The 19,156-nt window shown below is 39.1% G+C and overlaps 1 protein-coding gene across 1 annotated transcript; it reads left to right on the top strand.

Annotated features, from left to right (window-relative positions):
* The first annotated feature begins 110 nt into the window (after nucleotides 1–110).
* Nucleotides 111–18,759, top strand: LOC106914987 (glutamine--fructose-6-phosphate aminotransferase [isomerizing] 1). The gene is made up of 19 exons (XM_014982268.2): nucleotides 111–215; nucleotides 1,781–1,888; nucleotides 3,221–3,328; nucleotides 3,426–3,551; nucleotides 3,659–3,717; nucleotides 3,816–3,950; nucleotides 4,032–4,093; nucleotides 4,234–4,313; nucleotides 4,402–4,510; nucleotides 8,060–8,223; nucleotides 9,417–9,512; nucleotides 10,549–10,646; nucleotides 10,809–10,929; nucleotides 11,161–11,318; nucleotides 13,956–14,070; nucleotides 14,697–14,824; nucleotides 15,152–15,319; nucleotides 15,991–16,152; nucleotides 17,200–18,759. The coding sequence occupies exons 1-19, from the start codon at nucleotides 209–211 to the stop codon at nucleotides 17,242–17,244; spliced, it is 2,049 nt and encodes a 682-aa protein (XP_014837754.1). The 5' UTR covers nucleotides 111–208; the 3' UTR covers nucleotides 17,245–18,759.
* The last annotated feature ends 397 nt before the right edge of the window (nucleotides 18,760–19,156 follow it).

The following is a 19,156-nucleotide window of genomic DNA, read 5'->3' as shown; positions in this document are numbered from 1 at the left end:
AGGCGCAACCGGACTGACACGACGCTTGACCAATTAGATGCTGGTGTTGAAGAAGGAGGTCGGCCTTAGCAGTCGCGTCGACCAATCAAAACGGGGCTGAAGGAGGCAGTTCGAGCTCAGGAGAGTCGGAAAGGGGGCGAGGCTAACTGACAGGCGTCCCCAGCTTCCTTAGACCTGAGTAGCTGAATCTCACAACAGCGCTGCAGTCATGTGTGGTGAGTGCTTATTCTACTCGTGTATCATTCATTTAGAATGTTAGGCTATCATATCTTATATGGGTGTGAAAACAGACAAAAATAAAACAGTATCGACTGTGTGTTTAGTGTGGTGGCAGTTAGCTGGGTGGCTAACTGTCCAGTTAGCGAACATGAGCTGGTGTTACTGATGCTGCTCGTCAGCTATATATAAAACAGTCATTTCTTTGCTGTTTTTCGTTCCGTTTGACATGAAAGCTCTTTGTGTGTGTATTCGCGAGTAAGACTAATATAAGTACAATTCCACAATTCCTGCTTTCTTTCGTCTAACGTCAGACAGCTAATGGGGCTTGCGATGACGCGTACTAACTTTTCCACTTGCTATTTTGTTATCATTATGTATTGATTAAAATGATTGGGAATACCTTTTATGTTCATATCTAATCTAAAAATAGCTTTTGTCCTGAAACTGAAAACAGTAGCTCTGTTTGCATGCGTTTCCCACCCGCATTATGTTAAAGAGAAACATATTTGCATATAAGGTTTTCGTCTATAGCTCGTTTCTTTGTTAGTATGTTTCTTCGCTTTCATTTGTGACTGATGGCTCATGTATCTGTCTCCCATCACCTGTCTTTACAATCTGAGCAGACCAACAGGACCTGAAAAACTCGTTTCTATTTTTCCTATTGACACCTGCCACCACTTTGCTCGGATTAACCGTTTGCTTTTTTCAGCCTCAATGCTTTGTCAAAGATTGTTCCTGTGAGTCACTTAGTATTTTTCCCTGCCCCTCACCTCTTCCGTCCATCTCTTGCTATGCTGAATGAGGTCTCTGTTTTCAAGCTTGTCTTCCCCCCTCCCAAGTTCATGATTTGCATTTATCTGTGCCTGAATAGCTGAGAAACTTTCACACTCTCCTCAGGGCATGAATTGTGTCCTTGCTTCTGGAAGCTGTTGAACTGAAATGTAGACGGTCTCAGAGTGAAATCTTTATTAACCTATTGCTCTGATACTAAATGGCTTAAAATCAAAATGTCTCGGACTAAGATTTTTCCCGATGCCGCTGTTAAAATACCTTCGTCACTGACCCACCTTCTGCATCCTGTTCTGTAAAGGCAAACAAAGATGAAAGCAATGTCTGTTTTTAGACTCCTGTAAGACTGGTCTCTTGTGGATTACTCACAAGTCTGCTGACGTTGACAAATGGTTGAATTTCAAATATTTGACTCCGAGTACTCGTCAAAAACGGAATACAGTTTGTGTACTTACAATTTTATAACTTACCAGTCTGAGTTTTCCCTTATGTAATGGTCATGTATTGACAATTTTTGTTTGAGAAATATTAATGTCGGTTGTCAGAGAGAATACCCAACATGTTTCCTCACTGTATTTGAATTGTATTTACACTGTGAATATGAATTTGACCCGTTTTGTTGTAATTTGGCTCTATATGTACATCACTGAGATAAAAGCTTTGTACCACCTGTTGAACAACCACTATCACTGCCACCTGATGTAGGTATTTTAGCCTAGCAAACATTTTGCTTAATTACCGCAATCTCTTTGTTTTCTTTCCCGTTTCTCAGGAATATTTGCTTATCTCAACTACCATGTGCCAAGGACACGCCGTGACATCCTTGAGATCCTCCTTAAAGGTCTTAGACGCCTGGAATACAGAGGCTACGACTCGGCAGGTAAAGAGATGGTGGAAGGACATAATAACCACAACTTTGTTTTTCCATTTCAGGCAATTGTGTCTCATTGTTTGAAACTTTCAAAATTTAAAATAATGTTTTAAAATATGGGAAAATAGGCCTTAGACTGGTGTGGCTGCTGGTTTAGAGCAGAATTTGTTTCAAATGTTTTTGTTTTTCATATGTCAAAGTACTCAGAGTCTGAGATCTACTAGTGTACTAGGGAGTGTGTAAAAGACAAGTGCACTCTGGATATAAGAAGTACACCATACGCATTGTGTATATGAGAGAAGATTGCACATAATGTTCAGGGCTTCAAGCTTTCAGCAAGACTTAAAAACCGCTTCTATTGACTGAAGTACTCATTCAGCAATCCATTTATGGCTTTTAATAACACGTTTAAATTGCTCTGTATGTCAATGTGGGATGATGATGCAACACACATCTTAAGTGAATTCTAAAAATAAGAACCGAGATGCACACATTTTAATTTATCGATGTTTTTACAAACATACATACAACCTCAAACATACTAATATTAATATTTGGTTAAATATGTCTCAGCACCTTGATTACATGGATTTTGTTGCCATCTACAAGTTTATTTATTATAGTTATTCACTTAAAAAAAAAAGTGTTTAATTTAAATTGATTCAAGCTGATTTTGTTCGATTCTGTGGTTAGTTTTGTGGTTCTGGATTTTTAGTATAGTTAAGGTCAGGGCTTTTCAAAGGCTTAATGTTAATCTGTTTTTTTTTCATTCTGAAGGCAGTGTGCTGTTGTAATAGCCAGCTGTGTTCATTTTAGACCATTTAATAAAAAAGGTTTTCTCGTCTCTAAGTGGTCTTTTATTTGACAGTTGTCAGACAGGAAAGCGGGTTGTGAGAGGGGAAGACATGCAGCAAAGGACTCAAACTTATGATGGCCACGTTTAGGACTAAGGCCTCCATATGTGGGTCACGTGCTTTTACTCTTGCTCCACAGCCACGCCCCACTTAGGCCAGTTTTAATGACGATTAGATATTGATTCCAGGCACTGGCTTTAGCATGGCTTTTGTTTTAAACCAAAGTCTGGGCAACAAAGCACAGACTTTATGAAGTCTGTGCTTTGTTGCACAGATTTGAATTTATTCAAATTCAATTCAAATAAAATTCTAATTGAATTTGTTTATTGAATAAACAAATTGAATTAGTTTATTGTGGCAAACAGTGTTTGGATATTGAGCTGCAGTTATTCCAGATGAATCCTTAACCACAGAGTCTAGATGTAATTTGCTAAGGTACTTTATTAGGTATTTAATTACAAACTTTGTTTTTTCCTCTTATTGCCAGGTGTCGGCATCGATGGAGGCAACAGCAAGGACTGGGAGTCGAATGCCAAGACTATCCGTCTGATCAAGCAGCGTGGAAAAGTTAAGGCTCTCGATGAGGAGATTCACAGTAAGCTGAGATGAAGCTTTTTCCGAAACAGTCAGTCATAGAACGATAGGGCATTTTAAATGTCTTGTTGTCGTGTTTTTTTCTGTTTGACCTCTAGAACAGCAAGATCTTGACCTGGATATTGAAGTTGATGTTCACCTTGGCATCGCTCACACCCGCTGGGCGACCCACGGCGTTCCCAGCCCAGTCAACAGTCATCCGCAAAGATCTGACAAGAACAATGGTCAGTTGTTTCACAAAGGTCAAACTAAACGGCCCAGCTCAGATCGTTTGAACTGCGTGCAGCTGTCACGGATTTATAAACATTACGATGCTCTCTCTGGTTTGCAGAGTTCATTGTGATTCACAATGGGATTATTACCAACTACAAGGACTTGAAGAAGTTTCTGGTGAGCAGATGTTTATTTCGTTGCAAAATAAGACAAAAGTCAATCTGATTTTATTTGTCTCATAAAAACCGACTCGTCCACTCGCACTAATTCCACAGGAGAGCAAAGGCTATGAATTTGAGTCGGAGACAGACACTGAGACCATCGCCAAGCTGGTGAAGTACATGTATGACAATCGCGAAAGTGACGACATCAACTTCGCCACACTGGTAGAGCGTGTGATCCAGCAGCTGGTATGGGAAAGCTACTAAAAACATGCGCAATTAGAGATACAATGCTTTCCTTAACATGTTGACCTGGGTTTTACCTGGCAGGAAGGAGCTTTTGCCCTGGTTTTCAAGAGTGTCCATTACCCTGGAGAGGCAATTGGCACAAGGTACTGATGCAAGGATAATATGACAATAAAAACTTCTTTATTTTAATCATGACGATATAACATTTCTACTTCTTTCTCTACTTTATTTGGGGACCTACATTCGGTAAAATTCTCACTCGTGTAACGTGTTTTATGTGCAGGAGGGGAAGTCCTCTCCTGATGGGAGTGCGCAGTGATCACAAGCTGTCCACCGATCATATTCCAGTGCTCTACCGCTGCTGTGAGTAGTCTCGTCTCTTTCTAGTCCGAATAAGTGAAATTTAATAGGAAGATTTGGAACCAGAGGCCTAATTGTTTTATTTCGACAGCTGGAAAAGAGAAAAAGAGCTGCAGCTCCCTGCCGAGGACAGACCAGGACACCTGCCTGTTCCCGTTGGATGAGAAAGCTGTGGAGTATTACTTTGCATCTGACGCGAGGTAAGAAGACGCCTGTGTTGCTGCGTCACCCAAAGCAGTCTTCCCCTTTCCACTGCTGACAGTACTTAGCGAGTATTCCCCTTAAACTTTTCAAATGTTCACATTACAACCACAAACGTGAATGTATTAGGATTGTATTTGACAGATCAACACAAGTTGTGAGTGATTGTGTAATGGAACTAAAAAGATGTATACTTCTAAAACAATATTTATCAGTAAAAATCTCAAAATTAGTGGTGCAATTTGTAGTCTGCCCCCTTTACTCTGAAATCCATAAACAAAACTTTGTGGCACATTTTGCTCTCAGTAACGTGTTACACAGAAAAAATAACATTTTTCTGTGGGGATTTCAATATTGACCTTCTCAATCCAAATAAACATAGAATGACTGAAGAATTTATTAACACCATGTTCAGTTTAAGCCTGTATCCTAAAATCACCAGGCCCAGTCGCATTACATCGCACTGCGCTACCTTAATTGATAATATTTTTACAAATGTGCTGGAAAATAATTTAACTAGTGGAATATTAATGAATGACATAACTGATCACTTACCAGTGTTCATAGTCTACGACTGTAAGTGCAAAACAGACGATCAAAAAATAGAGACGCATTACAGACGGGTTACGTCTGAAGAGACACTAAAAGCTCTACAAGCTGAGTTGTTGGCCTACGATTGGAGATTAATATATAAAATGAATGATGTGAATTTAGCATATGAAGAATTTTTAAAAACATTTAAAATATTATATAACAAGCACTGCCCAATCAAACAATATAACAGGAAAAGCAATCAAAAAAATGAACAGTGGATCACAAAAGGAATACAAAAGGCATGTAAAAAGAAAAACAAACTTTATAGAGAATTTCTAAAACATAGAACGTCTGAATCAGAAAACAAATATAAGAAATATAAAAATAAGTTAACTAATATTATAAAAACATGTAAAAAGGACTATTATCATAAATTACTGGATAGGAATAAAAACAACATTAAGGAAACATGGAATATTTTAAATAGAGTTATTAGAAAATCTAACAATAACAACTATCCAGACTATTTTATAGATAATGAACAGAATATTACTGATTTGAAAAGTGTCGTCAATAATTTCAATAGATTTTTTGTTAATATAGGACCTCAATTAGCAGAAAAAATACCGACTACAAAAACTGCAACTCAGCAATATCTAATTGAGAATAATCCCAGCTCCTTATATCTCAACCCTGTACTAGAAGAAGAAATCATAAACATTGTGAATAACTGTAAAAATAAGACTTCCACTGACTGTGATGATCTGGACATGAAAACTATTAAAATAGTAATTAAAGGAATCTCTAAACCACTAACTTATATTTGCAATTTATCATTTCAAACAGGATCATTTCCCAACAAAATGAAAATAGCTAAGGTCAAACCAATGTATAAAACTGGCAACAAACACCTCTTCACTAACTACAGGCCTGTCTCTCTTCTCCCACAATTTTCTAAAATCCTGGAAAAACTCTTTAAGAAAAGACTGGAACAATTCATAGAAAAACATTCGCTACTTATTAGCAGTCAATATGGATTCAGAGCAAACCGGTCAACATCGCTGGCTGTAACTGACTTAATAGAAGAAATAACCAACGCAACAGATAGTAAGAAACTGGCAGTAGGGATATTTATAGATCTAAAGAAAGCTTTTGATACAATAAATCATGAAATCTTACTTAAAAAATTAGAACGCTATGGAATTAGGGGAGTAGTTTCTGACTGGATGAGGAGTTATTTAAAGAGCCGGAAACAATTTGTGAAATTGGGAGATGTGGAATCTGATTGGCAGGAGACTGTCTGTGGAGTACCACAAGGATCAGTATTGGGACCAATTTTATTTAATCTTTATATAAATGATATCAGTAAAGTGTCCAATGTATTAAAATTTATCTTATTCGCTGATGACACAAATATTCTAGCCTCTGGCGACAATTTAGAGCATCTTCTCTCAACAGTCACTTCAGAGATTAGTAAGTTAAAGATATGGTTTGACCATAACAAATTATCCCTAAATTTGGACAAGACGAAAATCATGGTCTTTGGGAACTGTTATAAAAATACTGAAATCCAAGTTCAAATAGAGGACGTAACTCTACAAAGGGTTTTTGCTAATAAGTTCCTCGGTCTAATAATAGATGACAAAATCAGTTGGAAACCTCATATTAAACATTTACAGAGTAAACTCAGTAGAAGTATATCCATATTGGCTAGAGCTAGACATGTATTGAATGTTAAATCACTTCATATTCTATATAACTCTCTGATTTTACCATATCTATCATATTGCTGTGAAGTGTGGGGAGTTAATTACAAGAGCTCTTTACATCCGGTAACCGTCCTACAGAAACGAGCCATTAGAATCATCCATAATGTCGGTTATTATGAGCATACAAACCCGCTCTTCATAAAATCCAGAATTCTCAAATTTGACGAGCTTGTAGAATTTAAAATGGCTCAGTTTATGTTCAAAGTATCTAAAAAGTTGTTACCTGAGCACATACAGAGCACGTTTTCTGAAAGAGAAGGGGGGTATAACTTAAGGGGTCACTCAAACTTCAAGATCCGCAATTTTAGAACAACAAGAAAAAGCTTCTGTATTTCAATTAAAGGTGTAAAGTTATGGAACAAGTTACATGAAGATTTAAAACAAAGCAATAGTTTAACACAATTCAAAAGAAAGTACAAAGAGGTAATTTTCAATAGATACACATATGGGTGACAGAAAGCAATAAGGTGTGTATTGCAGATAACTTGGTGTAAGGGTTTAGAAAGACAAACCAGCATAAAATGGGAAAATGTATAGGTAAATATTAGTAACTGTTACTTCTGACTGCCACTTTGATTTTGATTTTTTTAATGACAGTAGGACTCTAAAGTTTCAAGTGTTTAGGGGGTAGGAGTTTAAGTTCTCACTTCTTCCTACCCCATTTTGAGCATGATATGTTAACTGAAACAAAAACATCTGTATTTTCTCTTCTTTCTTATGCACTCCTTGTTACTGTGCACTATTTTATTTTTATATTTGTATCATGTTCGAATAAAATTTCATTTCATTTCATTTCAAGTAAACTAATTTTCAAAGTAAGTAGACATATTTGTAATTTAATCCTTCTTTTCTATGAAAGCACCAGAGGTCTTTTAGAAAACATTAGTGGAAAAAATAAGTGCATAATGAAGACCCTGGGAACACAGAAGGGAGGTCAGAGAAACGGTCAACAAATCCCCTCCACAATTGGCTGCAAGCCTTGTAGTGGACACAGCAAACAGGTAGAACAAGGCACCCCGATTAGGTAGAAGACTAACACTCCCACACCATCTCCTCGACAGAGGAAGTATCATGCTAAACAAGACCAGGAACTCTGGTTAGTTTGTGTCCTCCCCCTTCTTTCCCTGCTGTTCTTCCAGGCATATTACTAATGAATAAAGGCCAAAAAAACCTTTAAATGAATTGATAAATGTAGCTAGAATTAAATGTTTAATTTAGATTCTGGTTGATCTCTTGTAACGCCAGCGCTGTAATCGAGCACACAAACCGGGTGATCTTCCTGGAGGATGACGACGTTGCCGCCGTGATGGAAGGCCGGCTGTCCATCCACAGGATAAAGCGCCGGGTGGGGGACTACCCGGCCCGCGCCATCCAGACTCTGCAGATGGAGCTGCAGCAGATTATGAAGGGTGAGTGGAGGCTCAACCTTTTGTGTTTTGTATTTTCTCTCATCTTCCCATTACTAATCCTTTGCAAATCAAAGGATTTGCAAAGGATTTGCAAAGGCAGTGTCCAGATTTTGGACACTGCCTTGTAATTTTCCCTAAAATCCTGCTGTGCAGCATATTTGTTGCCGCTGGAGCTCAGCTGCCTTAACAATTTACCTTCAGCTGAACTGTGTCATCAGTGAAACAGTTAAAGCAGTTCTGCATTAGCTGCATTCCTCAGAAGATGAATTGCTATTAAATGATTTTATGACTGTTATAAAATCTGAGTTTCATGTGCGTATAATATACTTTCTTTTATTGACTAAGCCTGGTAAGTGAATATTTCTTCTTTTTAGAATTTTAACAAGTTCATTTTATCATTCATCAAACTGCACAAATATCCACTGTAAATCATCTAAAAGAAAATCACACTTTTTTTCCTTCTCCTTTGTTGCTTTTACCTATAAAAATGTTTTGAAACAATGATGTACAAGTCGCATAAAATAAAGGCGAACCCTCTTGAACTTTGTTGTCTCTAGTTCCTGCCGGTTCCGTGTGCAGCAGTACATTCTCATCTTAATTTAAGCGAAGTCACCACAGCAATAATTTCAGGTTAAACTATCATGCTTGCTTCCCCCGCCCCCTCTTGCTTTTCCAAAATAGTCCAGCAGGAGGCAGTGGGAGAACTGATGTTGGTTCCACTTCACATTCCTTTATGGTCCTGTCATTACTCAGCCTCTCTCTCTCCTCTGTCTCTTCTCTGGAGTTTTTCTGCTGAATAACCTACTTTGCGTGACCCACATTGCTGTTGAAGAGAGGCTAAAGAAACAGCAAAGTTTCTGACTGTCACGGTTTGTTATTGTTGAGACGAAAACATCTGCTTTAAGCCTCTTTGTTGTTATTTTAGATTTTTCCTTAAAGTTGCATAATTAATCTTAATTCTGAACATACGTTAGAGGAGAAGGAGATGCCTCCCTGCAGTTCTAGGAAGTCAGAACATTTAGTGAAACGCTGTGAAAACAAGGTTGTTGGATCCAAAAATCAAGTGTTGGCAACATCTTAGAACATAAGAGTGATTTCTCCATAAGATCAACTATGTTCTAAAGATATCACAGCTTATTTTTTTTGTGCTCGTGTAGTAAATGTTTTCCCATTTTCTGTTCCTCATCTCTCAGGCAACTACAGCTCCTTCATGCAGAAGGAGATCTTTGAGCAGCCGGAGTCTGTGGTGAATACCATGAGAGGAAGAATCAACTTTGACAACAACACAGGTTAGAGATTTGGTTAAATTAGCCTTCTATGAAGTGCACTGATGATGTATCTCATTTTAAATGTTTTAACTTTCAACATATTTTGTTGCCAGTTTTTCGGGGATTTCTCCAACACATTTGCAAATCTAGAGAATAAACATTTTGTCCTCTTGTTTTGCAAAGAACTTTATTAAACTGTTCTTGCTATTGCTGGGATGTTTTGACCCAAACCCACTCCAGTGTAGCTCTTGCTGGATGTTTAGCGTTATTGTTCTACCACAAGATGAACTTGCTCGCTATTCTCAAATATTTCGCATCTTCAAACAGGTTTTTTTCCCACGATTGTCTCCAGTCATTCTTTTGTCAACGCTAACGAGCTTCTCTGTCCAGACTAGAAAATGAGCATGACGCTCTCAGCACCATGTTTCACAATGGGAATGGTTTGTTCAGGGCATTGTGTAGTGTTTTTGTTTGATGTTTCACACATGTAGGTCAAGAAGTTGAATTTAGTCTCTTCTGACTAGAGGACTTTCTTCCACCAGACACTGCATGGCTGGTGGCTAACATTAAATGACTACTGGTCAAGAGCCAGATTTGTGTAGATTAATACTCTTAAGCTACTCAAAGGTGAACTTGGTTTATTAATGAGATGAGATGAAGACAATTTGTTGCGCTGTGTTTTATTTAGTATTATGAAAATAAAGAGGGCTGACTACAAATGCAAGCCTCACTTTTAAGATTTTTTTTTTTTAATGAAATATTTGTAGCACCATGTATTTTTTTTACCCACTTCACTACTATGTACTACTTTTTTTTGGTCACACTGAAATGTGTAATGTTATAAAATATTGCAAAGCTCAAGAGCACTTTTGCAAAGCAACAAAGGTTGTTTTTTTTTTTTTTTTATTTTATTATTTCCATCACACTATATTGAAATAAATGTTAATTTCCTGACTGGACATGGATATATTTGCGTAGCTGTTGCATACAGTTCTTAATGCATCATTTCAGTTCCTGCCAGGGATTCCTTTGATGGGTGGTTTTATTTGGCTTTTAGTTACACTGGGCGGACTGAAGGATCACATCAAAGAAATCCAAAGATGTCGGCGACTAATCCTTATTGCTTGTGGCACCAGCTACCATGCTGGAGTAGCTGTAAGTACTACCCCGGCTTGTCACCATTTACTCATAATTACATTCTGTGCTTTGTGGATGCAGGCTGGAGGTTTACGTCTGACCACATTCCCCTGCTTTGAGTTTGACTGACTCGTTTTAACAGAAGGACACTGACGTGTTTTTTTTTTATCCCTTTTTCAGACCCGGCAGGTTCTGGAGGAGCTCACCGAGCTGCCCGTCATGGTAGAACTGGCCAGCGATTTCTTGGACAGAAACACCCCGGTCTTCCGAGACGATGTCTGCTTTTTTATCAGCCAGTCAGGTGTGGATCTGTGTGCTGTCTGAACCTGATTAACTCCACATTCCCCATCTGTACTCGGCTCTCCCTGTAGAGGAGCTGTCTGTCTGGAGGATTGATGAGTTTATTTTTACCTGAGTGTGTGACGTTTCTATGGTGGGCCTTACGGTCTTTCCTATGAAGCTTTCTTAACTCGGAGTCCTGCTTCTGGCCGAATCAGTTCCCTAACAAAGAGCATTTCTCCCAACCCTGCAGGGGAGACCGCCGACAGCCTGTTGGCTCTGCGCTACTGTAAGGAGAGAGGCGCTCTGACTGTCGGCGTCACCAACACGGTGGGGAGCTCCATCTCCAGGGAGACGGACTGTGGAGTCCACATTAATGCTGGCCCAGAGATTGGAGTAGCCAGCACCAAGGTAAAGCAGGACAGCTAGAGCTGCTCCTTCAGGCTGTATTACCACCGTCTTCATGGACGTGTTGCTGTTTTTAACAGGCAAAGACTGAAAGAGAGCTCATAGTATGAAATGGATCCAGATCAATGAGTCGTTTCTCCATGACTTTCTGGAACTTGATTCTTGGACACTGCTTTTCACAAATGTTGGTCAAAGATTAGTTGACAAAAAAAAATATAATAATCCATACTTTATACAGAAAAATCACAATTTTAATTTGAGTAGATCTACTTGGCGAGTAAAAAATAATTATGAATAGTTTGTTTTTACAGGATAACAGATTATAAAATTGACACTACAAGCAATTCTTGTAAAAAAAAAAAAAAAAAATAATGATTTATAGTTTATTTTTTAAGCTGATTAGATCCATGACTACTTGTTTCCCGGGGTATAAATATGATGTAATACATATACAGGGGAGTAACCATGATCTCAGAAGAGAGGACGAATTTTTCAGAGATCTATTCATTGATTTATCGTCTCTCATTTATTTGTGCATCTCCTTAGAGATTATGTGGCTAAAAATGCACATAATCTCTAACAGCCACAGTACGGCACCACTTCGGAAAATAGGAACGATGGGAAAGCTAATGCGTTGGTTTTCATAAATCAGGATATCTTAAAAAAAATGCTACTGGCCTGAACTTCCTCGCATCTACAGTCGGTGCAATTATTGAAAATCTTAAAACGACCAAAACTGATTAGAAAAGACAAGCTGCTGGGTTTATCATACCACCAGACACAGCATGGAGGTTTGTGAATAAATCTCCAAAGTTTACTGTTTAAAATCTGCTGCATAATGTGGAATCTCTGAGCTGCCAAGTCTGTAGAATAACCATCAGAGCCTATCTGGATGCCAGTCCACTGTTTGGGAAGACATACTAGGAAAATATAATTCCTGTCCTATCACCACTAACATAAATCTGTCGAGTTTTACAAACTACTGACTCCAAAGGAAACCATGTGCTGTTGTCGGATTAGTGCAACTAATTAACTTCTGCAGCAAACACTTCAGGTGGGTTTGGACACAAAGCAGGGGATGAATGAAGCAACTCACTGGGAAGTTTGGTGACCTCTTCTTGAAAACTGAAGATGGGTCATTACTGGTCAAAGTAATCATCCAAATTAACAAAGAAATTGCTCCATAGCCACAAGCCAACCGTCTTCTTCTTCTGCCTTCTCTTTATGAGCTAACTGACCCTTTAACACTGAGCCTAATCTAGCTGGCGACTTGCTCTTTTTGGCTCCTCTCAGAATCCGATCACTACTGTTTGAAATCCAGGACATCAGCAATCGATTCCCACCTTTTGGAGCTTAACATTTTCTTGCGCTCTAATGCAGCAGAGCAGGAATGAAGAACCCCGACATTATCAACTTGTCTCATGTGAATTCGGTTCCACTGGTATTTATGCCTCTCCCTCTTCTCACTTTCATAACCACAAGGATTTTCCAGCTGGGACTGAGAGCAAAAAAAAAAAAAAAAAACTGAAAGCCTCAGTCAAGTTTGTGTGCAGAAAGCAAAGAGAGGGAGAGAGAGAGTGAAGCAGGTCTTTTCCTGGTCCAGATTTTCATCTTGGCTCGGGGATTGTCTTGCTGCTCCAAAGCCCCAGAGCACACCTCAGAGACGCCATCATTTATGACTGCGTGAGCAGAGCCATAGACCCACCTTCACCAAACATTTTACAACCCAGCTCATCGGGTCCGCAAGGAACATCTAACTCAGTTTTCACTTTTATTTCTTTTTTTTTTTCCCAATTGTTCTTCTCAAGATTCATGGAAAAAGTGCCGAATTAAGACTAAACGCTTTGATGCAAATCCTTTTGTCAGATCTGATGATGGAGCTTGGAAGATGTCCACTTTATGAATTACATAACAGCAGTTATTGGGATCTTGGAGGGTTGCAGAGTTTGTCGTCAAGTTACAGTAAGGAGGACGGTTGTTTCTTATATCTGAAGAGAACGGTTGTCACGCAGTACTTTAAAAACCCTTTAAAACATAGTGAAATGTAGAATATATAGTTGTTACATCACTGCAGACAACAAAGACGATCAGGTTTCTGAGAGCTTGTAGCTAATGTGGTATCAGGAGAAAAAACAGGTTTTACTGCTTACATACTTTTTTTTTCTTAGCCCGGTGGGTCTTGTGAATCAACTTGGCTTCTCTTAAAGCTCACAAGTGGGCATGGAAAATCTCCAAACTCGCCCAGAGGGTGGGTGGTGATGACGACGGACTTGGAGGCTCAGATGCGTGAGGGGTTGAGCCCGTGGCATTTCTAGAATGAACAGTGTGGTACGTTAAGCCTAATTTTACGGACTCATCAGGTTTTCCAGGATGAGCAGTTTGATGCCGAGGCCCGCTTCTCCTTTCCTTCCCCATCTGGGATGCATTAGCATCAGTCCCATTAAAAACAGGGAGACGATGAGCTTCACAAAAGGCTCAGTTCTTCAAAAATAAGAAAACTACCACGTGTTTAGTAATCTGGCAACGGTATTCCACCATCCCGTTGTAGTCATCTTAATAATTAAAAAAAGGTGAAAACAAATAAATATAACTCGTTTTGTGGCCTTTTGTTGTAATCCTTTTCCCCCTTTCTCTCTGCAGGCCTACACCAGCCAGTTTGTGGCTCTGATCATGTTCGCGCTGTTGATGTGCGACGACAGAATTTCCATGCAGCCCAGACGCCGTGAAATAATCCAGGGCCTGAGAGTTCTTCCAGGTAGATTCAGACACAAACACTCTCTATAGTTCAGCCAGGGAAGTCCTAAACCCGTACAAGGATAAAATGCAAAGAAGAAAAGCTGTAGGAACCAAAACGAAAGAATTTTCACAGCCTGTTATTTATTAAAGCAACTGAGACGCTTGGATGAGAAAACTAAAAGAGACAAGAATGGAACAAAAAGGAGGAGGAGGGGAAGGCAGACTACTGGGTTTTAGCTTGTTGTGTACTTCCTGGACCTGAAGCACATATTGTAGCACAAAACTGTAATAAATGGTCAACAGGCTGAACTTGTATAGTCCAGAAGACTATTTCTACCTGCTGCACAGATGGTCAAAATCACCTTAAAATTACATATTTACATTAAAGATTTATCAATCATTAAATGGAGTGATGAACCAAGAGTAATTTCGTATGTGAGACTTAAATTTAAATATTTAGCCATGTTTTCCCAGCTGATGATGGTAGATATTTGTTCCTGTAGCATATTAAAAATATCTAAATCTACTCAAATATTATGCACTTCTATGGAGATTACGTGAATAATTATCAAAGTGCCGCTGCTCGTAATCACCCTTTTCTCAGGACAAAAGGACAAAAAACTTGTTTTTGTTTTTTTTTGTTAGATCTGATCAAGGAGGTTCTCAGTTTGGATGATGAGATCCAGAAGTTGGCGACCGAGCTGTACCAGCAGAAGAGCGTGCTGATCATGGGCAGAGGCTACCATTACGCAACATGCTTGGAAGGAGCGCTGGTGAGCAGTTCAAGCTTTATCAGAACGTTCTTTCGTGTTCTTCACCGCCCCCCACCCCTCCCTTTTCATTTGAGCTTTTTAATGCTGCGTTTAATTTATGCAACATGCGATTTGGAAGGAGTTTAGAAATAAATCCGGTGTCAGGGGAACCATCTAGATTTAATGTCTGCGTATTGTGTGAAAAAAATTCAGTCTTGAATAATTCTTATATTAAACTGCTGAGTCTTATGTGGTCTTCTCCTTGGGGAGAAGTGTTGCGCTAGATCTGTGGCTCTGGTTTACAACAATTTAAGCTTCATCTTTGTTTAATCTGTGCCTGTTCTGCAGAAAATCAAAGAAATTACCTACATGCACTCAGAGGGTATCCTGGCAGGAGAGCTGAAGCACGGTCCGCTGGCTCTGGTGGACAAACTCATGCCCGTCATCATGATCATCATGAGGGACCACACCTACACCAAATGCCAGAACGCCCTGCAACAAGTCGTCGCACGTCAGGTAAGGGCTATCTAAACTAAATGTTTGTTGAAAATATTTACAAAAAATATTAAAAATGGCACCGTTGCGTGAAACGAAGCGGTCTTGGTTTAAATACGTGTATAAACTTCTTTGGAAACGGACAAAATTTACAATTAATCACGTTCGTAATAGAGTGTCCCTTTTCTTTGTATATGTCAGAGCTGCACAAAACCAGGAAACATGTAACTATTGCTGAACATTGAGATGAACACACATTAACACGTCTCTTTGGCTCAACACTATCAGGACCACTCGTATGGCATTAAAAGGCTTCCAACCAGCCCAAAATATTATTTGCATGCAAAATATTCATGCAATATCACATCCAAATAGTCATTTGCAGTTGCAGTATTGCATGCATTGATATTGCAATGACGACCGTGATTGTGCGGCTCTGCCACACAATCAAACGTTCCTCAGCCTGACGTGACCATGAGGTCACTTATTTAATCCCTTTTTGAGCCACACCTCTGATTCTTCACTTCAGTTCATACAGGGGAGGGGCGGTTATAACATGACATCATTTCCCGCGGTAATATGTAGCACCATGCAGCTTTAAAAGAAAGGCGACGGTAATCTGAGCAGGGAAGTCTCTCTTTGTGTCTCATATTCATTTTTTGTTTTGTTTTCCTACCTCTCTTGATTTCCAGGGTCGCCCCATTTTGATCTGTGACAAAGACGACCACGAAACCATCAAAAACTCTTCCCGCGCCATCAAAGTGCCTCACTGTGTGGACTGCCTGCAGGGCATCCTGAGCGTCATCCCTCTGCAGCTGCTGTCCTTCCACCTGGCTGTCCTCAGAGGATACGACGTAAGTGCTGTGCCAGACTTCACTCACCACCGACTTGACGTGTACCTGCGCAAACTGATCCTCAAAGCTTCCCACTTTCATTCTCTTTGCTAAAAACGTTCAGTTATCACCAGAAAAACTATACAGCAGCACACTCCAAAGGAGTTTCTTTGTATATCTCCTGCTTTGTAGGCAAACATGGCAGATAACCATCACCAGAAATAAACACTGAGTGTTTATATACAGATAAGTGAAATGATTTTGATGATTTAAAAATGTAAAAAGTTTTTCATTTAATGATAGAAACTTGCAAGATAAGGTGACTTTTCAGGAAAGGTCTTTTTGAAATAGATGGGTCACGTTGCAGTACTCAACACTGATGCATCTTTTGGTTAAGTTAACCCTTTAGGGCAGCGATTCTGAACTTCAGTCCTCAGGAACCACTCCCCTGAATAATTTAGATAATAATAATAATGTCTCTGTTCCAGTACACCTGTTTCAAAAGATTGCATGACTTACTCTGCGTGCAATGGATCAAGTGCTGCAGAAACGTGCTAATCACCCACTTATTCAAGTCAGGTGTGTGACAGAAGGGAAACATCTAAAGTATGCAGGGCATTGGTCCCTAGAGCCAAAACATTCAGCCAAATGTGCAGCAGTGCTTTGTATCAAAGGGTGGCCCCATCAAAGTCCAGACGTTTTTGATGAAGGGGCAAAATGTTCACTTTCTAAAAGTGCAAAGCTGATGGAGACGAACCCTAAAAAACTTGCAGCTGGAACTGCGGCGAACGGTGGTTTTCTTCTGAGTCAGGAGGGCTGAATGCAGCTGTTAAGGATTTTATTTGTAAAGAGAGAGAGGGAAAAAAAACTAAAAGCCATTTTCCTTCAACTTCACAGATTTAGCTAAATTGTCTTTTATAGTTTACCAGCAGCATTTAGTCATCAGTGAACATCTTCTTGGCCTATTATCCTTATTAAGACCAGCAACTCAAGGCAACGTGAAGTCCTGTTGTATTTGCTACTATATTATCAAATATTCATCAGTTAAATTTTCCTGTTTGAATTCAGGTGGACTGTCCAAGAAACCTGGCCAAGTCGGTGACTGTAGAGTAACGGCCACCCTCCATCGCCTGACGACAGAAACCTGGCAGACACACATTCAAACACTGACATCAAGGGAGCATCCGTATAAAGAGAAAGCTTCATCCTGTTTGCGTCTCCCCAGTTGTCACTTTTTTCTTATGCTTTTTTTTTAATGCAACATTTTAGGCGCGCCTTCTGAATATCACTGTCTCATTTTATTTTCGATTCCTTAGAAACTCTGAGCATCCTCGTCAAATTACCGTCAGTGAAGATTTGTCTGTGCTTGCATCTTTGTCACATTGTATCGTTTTTTTTTTTTTCTTTTTTTTTTAGATATCGGTCATCGGTGAGCATATGGATACGGTTTTGTGTTTAGAAAGTTGTGAGCAAGTTTTGTTGCCGATTGGTCTCTGTGGGAGCTGCTCTTTCAAGCCGTCGACTCCGAGCGGTTACTTTAAAGAGCTTCCTGGCTCATTTTCTCCTTTTAGTGCAATGATTTGTAGGTTAGTTGGATAACTTTCCTTGGCAGCTAATGATTTAAACCGCTTTACTCCATGGCTGAAGTAAACCATAGACTGTAATCATTCCAAGCCATAGGTCATCGCTTCTTCATAATTGCAGCTCTGTTTTGTGTCCGTTTCCCATCTCGGACTTTTCTTCTTTTTCTTCTGAGGATATGGGAGTAGCACTGCGAGTCGGATTGTAGAAAAAATCTTTTTTTTTTTCCTCTTCTCCCCTCTCCTTTTGTATGTTACTGATCTTCATTATGTAATAGTATGGGTACAACAATATTTTCCTTTCTGTTGCCTTACTGAGATCTTGTTACTGACTTTTGTTTTTAATTGCAACTAAATGAAGTGATGAAAACGTCGCTTATCTGAAGTTGAAGCTCTCCTCCTGCCACCATGACAGTTGCCATTGCTTACTGGGACCATTTGTTACTTTTCTTTTTACTCATTTTTCCCTCTTCTCTCCTTTTTAAGTGATTTTGTTTTATTATTGTGCAGGGTACTTTATTTTATAAAGTGAATGTTACTGTTTCAAATATCAAACCAAAAATCTGTGCAACGGCTTTGATGATCACAAACCAAAACATATATTTTGTGTTTAGCCACTGTGTTTTGTAGCAAAGCTGGATTTTAATGTATGAAACATGTTTAGGCCTGTAAAGCAGGCAGTTTACGTAGCGCAATCACCATGTTGTGTTTACTGATGCAGAAAGTCATACATGCTCTGTGTGTCTGTGAGCCATGGGATTTTTTTTTTTTCCCTTCGAATGCCTGGGAAATGACACTTGCAGTTCCAATAAGCAATGAAGTAGAAATGCAAACTTTTGGTTTGAAGATATTTATCACCTTTACAATCAAGCCTTAATGGGTCCTGAGCCAGGAAAAAAAGGGGGAGGGGAGAGATAGGAAACTGGATTATATTGTTGCAGGTAATTTTATAACCCTCATCTTTTTCTTTTTCTTTTTGTGAGATGAAATGACCAGTGGGATGCTATTAGATACAATAAATGTCAATTTATTTGGTTTAAAGATGAAATCCAATGGTGCAATTTTATTTTATGCAATGTAAACTGACAAACAGAAGGTTTAAGCTGATAAATTGGTGTTCATAAACACGATGTGGATGAACCAATTTTGATAGACATAAATTCTGAGACATTTATGTCTCAGAATAAACGTCTACATAGAATTAAACTGAATGACCCGAGCCATGATGGATGCTAGTATTCATGGCAAAGCTGAAGCATACGTTTAGAAAATATAACTGGTATAAGTCAATAGTGTTCCATCTTATTGGTTTTTGTGCGCATCTGCCCTCGTAGAATGAATAAATGCCATATTCTCCTTGTATCACCTGACTTGGTAGTCTGACCTCATACTATAACTTTCCTGATTACAAAGCGATTGAAATTTGTCCTCACATCCTCCCTCTG

This window comes from Poecilia mexicana, unplaced genomic scaffold (assembly GCF_051168715.1).
Source record: "Poecilia mexicana isolate PSO_F unplaced genomic scaffold, ASM5116871v1 scaffold_9, whole genome shotgun sequence".
NCBI lineage: Eukaryota > Metazoa > Chordata > Actinopteri > Cyprinodontiformes > Poeciliidae > Poecilia > Poecilia mexicana.
Note: the sequence above shows the minus strand (reverse complement) of the source record. Positions and strands in the feature narration are given on the sequence as shown.

What these genes read in the sequence shown, in the direction of transcription:
- LOC106914987 (XM_014982268.2), top strand. An exon ending in GCTACCATGCTGGAGTAGCT is followed by an intron (nt 10,647 to 10,808) that starts GTAAGTACTACC and finishes TCCCTTTTTCAG; the next exon opens with ACCCGGCAGGTTCTGGAGGA. An exon ending in CTTTTTTATCAGCCAGTCAG is followed by an intron (nt 10,930 to 11,160) that starts GTGTGGATCTGT and finishes CCAACCCTGCAG; the next exon opens with GGGAGACCGCCGACAGCCTG.